We start from the raw sequence: 9,050 nt of genomic DNA, 5'->3' as shown, positions 1-9,050 counted from the left end.
TAAAGGAGAAGACAGGTTATTCTGATAAAGACCTTATCGGGTCAGGGAGAGAGTGAGGGGGTGGAACACTCACATGTAAATAATCTATATTCACAGCACATCATCAAGCACGCCACTTACTATCTACTTCTGTATTTTGCAAAACTCCTCTGACTCAATCCCTCTATGACCTGACCTTGTTACCTTGCACCCAAACTTAATTTTTGCCCCTCATCCCTGTACAATGTGCCCATCATGCTCCTAGTTGCTTTTTCCTGACATCAAAACATCATCCTCAACTTCCTTCTCTCCTTATCCTTCACATCCTATCCATATTCTCTTTAGCTTAGATACCAAAGACATAATTCTCAAATCTCATCATTTCAGTCCATCTCCATTGCTGCCACTTTACATGTTGCTTCCCTGCAATCAATTTTCCATATTCCAACCAGAATGATCCTTTAAAAATGTGAACCTGATCATCCATCTTCCTCTTCTACCCTCTTCAGAGGCTTCTGTGTACCAATACCTTCATTTTGCCTTTAAGATTCTTTACACTGTGTTTGATCCTTCCCCATTTCTCTAAATGTAGTCCCCCTTCCTCAGCAGGATGCATTGCTTTCTGCCTCAAGGCCTTTATCTAAGTTGATCTGATCATCTGCAGTACCTCCCAACTCTCCCCTATCTCCAGCCTACTCTCACTTACTCATTTACTACATCTCAGCTTAAACATGACTTCATTCAAGTCCCCTCTGACTCCTTAGGCTGGGCCAGTCGCTTTGCTATAGCCTGATATTCCTCAACTTTCCCCTACGGTAAGACCCATTCAGTTTGAGCAGCAGACCCTAAGCTCCATGAGGACAGAGCTCATGTCTCTCTCCTACAGCACTATATCCAAAGTGCTTAACACAGTGCCCAGCTCAGACCTAGCATCTGACAAATACTCACTGCTTAATGGATGCTGCTTCCATGAGACTTGGGTGCTCTCTGTCTCTCACATCTTATCTGCACACATATTCCTTCTCACATTTTCTATTTATCTCTCAGAAAACCCCCTGCCATTTCACGTATTTTAAGCTCCTGTTCTGTGCAGAATTATCTGCCCAACCTTTCCAGCTACCACCTGATTATCGTCAGCATGCCACAGTAGAATCCAGTGTATAGCTTTATTATGACCCTTACCATGTTATTTTGCAGTTATTTTCTGGATTGTATGCTTTTGTGAGTAGGTCTTCTGTATACTTTCCTTCATAGCTGGGACCCTATTTTATTTGTTTGTATTCATTCTTATAATTCTGTCACCTACTATAGGTTGAATTGAATAGAAAGAGTTGGTGATGCTTCACAACTAGAGATGATAATAAGAATAAAAATAATTGCTAACATTATTGACCACCTTCTCTATGCCAGGCACAATTTTAGGTGTTTTATTTGACTCATTGAATCCTCTCAACTCCTATGAAGGAGTTACTTTTATTCATCCCATTTAATAGATGAGGAACTTCAGACCCAGAAAAGTTAAGTGAGTTTGCCACACTTAACCAGCTGTTAAGTGGCAAGGCAGGAATTGAAACCCACTGGTTCCAGAGCCTCCCCTTACTTAGGATGATCAGTCCATATAGTTTGTGCCATCTTAATTGGGTTTTAGAATCTTCCTGTCTGCTTTAAATTCTGATTCTTCTACCTACTCATTGTGTGACCTGGGATATGAAAAATAGAGATAATTACATGCCCTTTAAAGGGATGTCCTGATGATTAAATAAGATAATTAGTTCCTGTAAAATATCTCTTGAGCGTAGGCAGTTGTCGCAGTGTTAAGTCAGTTTGAACTCTCATTGGACAGAAGGTCTTTTATGATTCTTTTCAACTCCAAATCCAGTGAATCTGTCTTCAGTCTTTACCCTTTTCAGTATGTGTTACTTTCAAAGCTCTGGTGTTTTAAACAATCAAGCTTTATCAGAGTCTGAGGACATACTTGCATTTCCATCAAGTAAAATCTATGTAATTTTTTTTGTTTGTTTTGTTTTTTTGTTTTTTGGGTTTTTTTGATGAGCATGTGTTGCCTAAAACCACAGACCTGAATTCCCATACTCAATTCCGTGGCTACATGGTAAGATCTCTGTCTAAAGAGAGCAACCAAAATCCTATTTATAGTCAGATCAAAGCAGAAAATGAAATCCAAATTCTAAATTATTGTTTGATTTATGGAAGTTTGAGATGTTTTAATAGTAAGAGAACTAAAAGGAATATACAAGTACCTCGTCAACATTTGCAGCAGATATTTGCTTCCTTTTTCCAAGTCAGATGAGGGCGTTTCAAGGTGGTCTGTGTTACTGAATTAATTAGCAGTCAAATGGAAACTTCATTTGCTTAGGTGACAATTTAATTGTAAATTAATACATTTAAGTTAATATGTATTAAATTAATACAATGTAAATTAATAATTTATTAATTCTGTGTCTATTAGTACATGCCTACTACTGTGTGAAACTAGAAGTCATAAGATTATTGACAGCCACTACAGTAGTAAATAACATTGGTGGAAATTAGTATCTAGTTCTGAGACTTAATGGTTTGACTTGTGTGCAGATTTAATAACTACTTATCAGGAGTTATGTGCTAATACAGTGAATTTTCCCAAATAAATATGTATTAAATAAATCTCATTTCTCTGTTCATTTATATATTTATTTGCCTTCTTCAAAGATACAATAAAGCAAATAAAAATAGATGAAAAATATAATAGGAGAAATTACAGACTGTTATGGCATTAGGAGAGAGTTTGGGTCACAAAATAATACCTTGAAGTCCAAAAAATTGGGTAGAGGTGGGCCTCTTTGTGTACATTAAAAGAGAAATAAAGAAAAAATCCTGCGATTTTTATTAGCCATCAACTAACAAAAATCACAACTATTGCAGTTATTGAGACCATAGAGAAATGCCTCTTGCATTATGGAATGTGATAAACAGCACCTTCGGCAGCCCTTGTTCAAGAAAACACACAGCAGGTTTCTTAGTACTGATTTCTGCAATACAAACTATTTTTTTGCCATCATAAATTCATTAAAAAGCAGTTTGTTAAAAGCAGTTCTATATAGATCTGTTTTATTCATTTTATTGATGTTCTGGCTTAATCTAAGGATTGATTTATTATATCTAGAGACATAAAAAATTAAATTTTTTTAGGCAATCTTTTTTTTTATGGAGGCTTTGGTGAATGTTGATTAGATAAAGCAAATCCATAGATGTCCAACATTTGGTTAAGGATGAATACAACAGGCTAAATAATACTAAATGCTAAAGTAGTGTAAATAATCAGACATATATGGAAATTGCAGATGCCACAAGCGGGTGAGACTTTAAGAAATAATTTGGATTGGTTCAATGTTCTGTACTATAGAACTTTAGGTTTTTAAATACACAGTAAGCCTCAAGATCACCTCTGGAGAATTTTAAAAAGGCAAACTCTTCCTGACCTTTGAGGTTTTCTATTTAGTAGGTCTGGGGTAGGTGAGGTAGGAGCAACTTTATTTAAAGAAAAAAGTCACATAAGTAATTCTGGTTATCAGTGAAGTTAGAACTACAGCAATAGAGAATGCTGCATTAATTTCAGATAGGAAAAAGGTTTAAAGCTAATGTAACTAAATATACCTTAGCTGTAAAACTCTTTTATTCTGAGATGTACACCCAGCCAATTGAATAAGGTGATTTAATATGTGAATTTTTTATTAGTAAACCAGTGGAAAGTTTTGGTGCATTTACTGGCATCTAATTATGTCTTTGAATAGTTAATATGTATCCTAAGATAATTTTTTATTCTTACTATTGTCTGATTACATTTCCATATAGACTAAAAATCTTTCTATAATCATTCTATCTAGAGAATTTTTTTTTTTTTGTATTTTTAGTCCTCAAGAAGTTATAAAGTACACTTACATTCACTCTGAAATTATCTTAGCCTTTAAGGATGCTTTCATTTGTAGGCTTTCAAGTGATAATAAGCAAAATGATATCTTACATACATTTTTACTTGTCTGCAGTAGCCTCGAGTTAGTTAAGAACAAAATCTTAAATATGTGGTAAACCTTTGCTTAAAGTAGAAAACCAAGCCCATATATGTAAGTGTATGCCTAAATCTAGCATAAGCATTTATAACAACAGAAATCTTGAGTAAATGTCTCACGTTTACTTTTCGTTGTTTTTACAGGCATTGCTTCTATGACAGTGCCAGTGTACATTGCGGAGGTCTCACCACCCAATTTAAGAGGCCGATTAGTCACCATTAATACCCTCTTCATCACAGGAGGGCAGTTCTTTGCAAGTGTTGTTGATGGAGCCTTCAGTTACCTCCAGAAGGATGGATGGAGGTTTGTAAATACTTTTTACATTTAATTTTTCAAATCATGATTTTGGGGAAGGGGAGGAAAATTGAGAAATCATGGTCAAAATAGAACTGTGTGTTTTGAATCATTATAGCTAATTTATAAGTAGGTGGTATTCAGCAAAATTGAAAGTGGACAAGAAGCTGATATTTATTTTGATGATAGACAAGGAACCTAACATTAAGAATTGATATTTACAGGCCTTTTTTAGCATTTAGATGACATTTCTCACACTGTGTGCACTCTTTCACAATATTTGTTTAAAAATGAATGCAGTGATAAATATGTATGGAGTTCATGAAATCTACAATGATTGACAAGCTGTTTATGAACTGCAGATATAGCTAACATCCTTTTTGCATTCTGGAAGCTACATTCTGATCTGAAAGAAACCTAGACTTTAAAGATAAAAATTTAGCTCTAAAAAGAGTTACACATGAGTTTAAAATACACAAATTATTCCTTGATATTTGGCTTATTTTGAATCAATAAATGACAAAAGTGACTTTAAAACTGCTTTAAAATAAATACAAACTATTATTAAAACAAAATATTACATTAAAGCTTAAAGATATTATGGGCTGTGGATTTTGATGTCTTTATAGTACGCATATAACTGTTCCAGAGAAATTTTATTAGAAGGTAGTAGAGGTTATACAATATTGCCTAACTTGTTTTCTTGCCTCTGCTTATTAGAACAAATATTTATTTAGCATTTACTTCTCTGTACGTACTGGGGAATAGAATATTCAAGAAGATAAACTCAAGGCCGTGCTTGTATGGCTTTTACGGTGTTGATGTTAATCCTCAACAGTAGAAGATGAAAGGGTGTGGGCATGCCTCATACCTGTAATCTCAACACTTCAGGAGACCGAGGTGGGCAGGTCACTTGAGGTCAGGAGTTCAAGACCAGCCTGACCAACATGGTGAAACCCTGTCTCTATCAAAAATACAAAAATTAGCCAGGTGTGGTGGCATGCACTTATAATCCCAGCTACTTGGGAGGCTGAGGCAGGAGAATTACTTGAACCCGGGAGACAGAGGTTGCAGTGAGCCAAGATTGTGTCACTGCACTCTAGCCTGGACAACGGAGAAAGACTTGGTCTCGAGAAAAAAAAAAAAAAAAAAGAAAGAAAGAAAATGAAAAAGGGTGAAATGTGATGTGGTCCCAGGGAATTAAACCTCTATGTAAGAAGCACCATAAACGTTGTGACTTAGATGAGACATTAAAGACCTAAACTGATGAAGTTTTAATTAAAAGTCATGTGAGAAAACTCTTTGAGGCTAGTGAGGGCCTAGATTAGTAAGGACCATTAAAGGAGGACACAGTTTTTAAAAACCGATGTGTCTGCAGATGTTGCTAAACTGAAGCAGGAAATCTTGTTTGTTTGTTTGTTTTCTACTCAGTAGATGAAGAGAAAGAGGAAAGATAGTAACTGTTTTCAGCATAACCTGGTATTTTGAATTTTTCTTGTAATGCAATGGAAGTCACTCTTTCAACTTTCATGTCTTAGGAAGATCTAAATCATCAATTTACATTTTGTGAAAAATTTTTGTTAATGTAACTAATATAGATATATATTCAAATGCATAGCATGTATAGTTGCATAAACTACATTTTTCACTAAATATAACAATTAAGAAGTCTTTTCTTAGTCCTGATTAGGAAAGAGAAAGTCACACCATAGTGACAATACATTTATGAATGTGGTGTTGCTCTGTAAAAGTGGAAATGTTGGGACGAGCCTGAAACCCCTTTTCAGAGGCAAGGAGACAACATAGACCTGGATTCAAATCTGTTTTTTACCATTGATTAGCTATGAACCTCGAACAAGTCAGTTAGCGCCTCTGAGCTTCACTTTTCTGTAAAGTAGAAACACTTACAAGATTATTGTAGGATCCAAATTACTTATTATATGCAAAGTGTTCAGCCTAATGCTTTGCACGTGGCAGATAATAAATGAAGAATCACATTATTAGTTGCTGTTCTGATGAATGAAGGATGGGTGCTACTATAGATATTGCTGTAAGAAAGGCTGAAAGAAAACCAACATTCTATGGTATCTGTTTTCTTTATTGGCAAGAATGGTTCTTTGAGATGGTAGAGCAGAGGCCCAGAGAAAATAATATTTAAAGTGTATAGCTGCTGCGGGAAGTATGAGAAGGAAGAAAGACTAGAGACAACACCTGATTTCCAAGTAATCATGGAATCCCAGCTGAAGCTGGAGATATGTATTTGCAGTAAAGCCAATTAATCAGCATGCTTGTGTTTATTTTTCTAGCAATATTGGAATGTCCAGGGGTAAAAAAATAAAATAAGATTATGGGAAAACTAACTTGGGTTTATATATAGACCAAGATGTTAACAAGCAGATTGTTTTGAACCCAATTCCTTGTTTGCATGAATACATATTTAATTACATATACATGCAAACATGTTTCCTTTTTTTAGGTTTCCTTTTCTTGGTTCCTGTCTTCTGTTATTTAGTATCCTTATCAGTATATTTATCTCATCTGACTCCTGGGCTAATAGGAATGTGGTTATAAGCGAATAAAAATTGAAATGCTACCTTAGCATTAACTTTAACTCTGGAATTTCCAACAATGATAACTTATTCATAATTATAACAATAGATAACTCATCATTATACCAATATGTTTCAAAAATTCTTAGGAAAATGTACGTGTAAATATGTCATGTAAAATTTCTTTCTCACACTTATGTTTTTGTATATCTTCATTTTAGATGTCCCTAGTCTTGAAAGAATTTGAATATTAAATTTTTTTATTTCCCTTTTTGACTTTATTGCTTCTAAAACTCTACTTTAAGTTACTAATATTTAATTTTGTACTACAATATCCAGTGTTTCAGATTTACTGGTTTTGCATTATATTGATGAACAGTTTCAGAGTCTGGTAGCAAATACCATTTGATGCTACCTCAAATCTTGACAGGTTAGGGAAACTGGTATTATTCCCATTTTGCAGATTAAAAACTTGATGCTCAGAGAAGTTAAATATTTGGCTGAGACCACATGGCTTTTACTTGGCCTTGGCAGAGATTAGATTCAATTCTTCTTTTCAAAAGCTAACGCCTTTCTTCCTCATGGTTTTGCTTTCAAAAGTTTATAATCTAACAGCCCTAGTTATTGAAAATTTTTACGCTAGTGATTGGATTAAGACAGATGGAAGATGAAATTGATTGATAGAAAAGCATTTTAGATTTTGATGTTGTAGAAACATTATAGTTCACCTTTCATGCCAGATGGGTCAAAATTTCTGTTCTCTTATTGTTTAGATATCATAGAAATACTGTTTTCTGCTGAACAACTGGAAGTTTACTTTTTCTAGAAAAAATAACTGCCAGTAACAGAAAACGTTGGCATTTTTCTGGCACTTGAGTGTCATAGTACATTCTGTACTGGGAAGGACACCATCTGGCTTGATGAAGAAGGGGGAAATAGAATTTGGAAAATATTGTTCAAGATTTGATTTTTTAAATAAAAACTTTATTGAGATGTAATTCATGTACCATTTAACTTATCCGTTTAAATTGTACAATTACATGGCTTTTAGTATATTAACAGAGCTATACAACCATTGCCATAATCAAATTTAGACTATTTTAATCACCCTAAAAAGAAACCTTGCACTTCTTAGCCATCACCCCCTTAACCCCCAAACTGTCCCACATCTAGGCAACCATTAATCTACTGTGTGTTTCTGTAGGTTTATATATTCTGTGTATTTCATATGTAAATATGTTGTTCTTTATGACTGACTTCTTTCACTTAGCAAGTTTTCAGTGCTCATCTAAATTATAGTATGTGTCAGTACTTCATTTCTTTTTATGGCAAATAATAATGTGGACATACCACATTTTGTTTATCTGTTCATTAGTTTATGGATATTGTTAACATTCTGAGGCCATCATAATAATGATGCTATGAACATTTGTGTACAAATTTTAGGATAGACATAGGCAATTATTTCTCTTGGATGTACACCTAGCAGTGGAATTGCTAGGTCATATGACTAAATACAGATCATAAACTGTATTTAGCTTTTTGAGGACTGATCAGACTGCTTCCAGAGTGGCTGTATTATTTTATATTCCCACAAGCAACGTATGAGGGTTTCAATTTTTCTGTGACCTAGTAAACATTTGTTGTCTTTTTTTATTACAGTCATCCTAGTGAGTGTGAAGTGGCATCTCATTATGGTTTTGATTTGCATTTTTCTAATGAGTAATAGTGATGAGGATAACTTGTTTTTTCCTAATATATTGTAGTGTTGGCAGAGATGTTTCGATAGTTAATATTAATGATAAAGTTCTATCACCGTTTCTTTGTGCATATATGTGTGTGTGTGTGTGTGTATATATATATATATATATATATATATATATATATATATATATATATATATACTCTTTTCTGTGTTTTTATTAGAGATGGGGTTTCACCATGTTGGCCAGGCTGGTCTCGAACTCCTGACCTCAAGTGGTCTGCCTGCCTCAGCCTCCCAAAGTGCTGGGATTACAGGTGTGAATCACCATGCCAGGCTTCTTTGCTAATACTTGTTTATCTTACTTCATGAACATAGCTTTATGCTCTATGCTTCAAGCAACCAAAGATATTCTTTTAAAAAATTGCTTAGTTAAATCCTGGCTTATAACAGGCTTTCAAT

General features: G+C 34.4%; 1 protein-coding gene across 1 annotated transcript in view; it reads left to right on the top strand.

Annotated features, from left to right (window-relative positions):
* The window catches only part of SLC2A13 (solute carrier family 2 member 13), a 342,174-nt gene that overhangs the window by 56,611 nt on the left and 276,513 nt on the right, over positions 1-9,050 (top strand). The window contains exon 2 of the mRNA XM_003926726.4: positions 4,187-4,346. Coding sequence (XP_003926775.2) covers positions 4,187-4,346 — 160 coding nt within the window. The remainder of the gene's footprint in view (positions 1-4,186; positions 4,347-9,050) is intronic.

The sequence above is a fragment of the Saimiri boliviensis genome, chromosome 7 (genome assembly GCF_048565385.1).
Source record: "Saimiri boliviensis isolate mSaiBol1 chromosome 7, mSaiBol1.pri, whole genome shotgun sequence".
Lineage (NCBI taxonomy): Eukaryota > Metazoa > Chordata > Mammalia > Primates > Cebidae > Saimiri > Saimiri boliviensis.
Note: the sequence above shows the minus strand (reverse complement) of the source record. Positions and strands in the feature narration are given on the sequence as shown.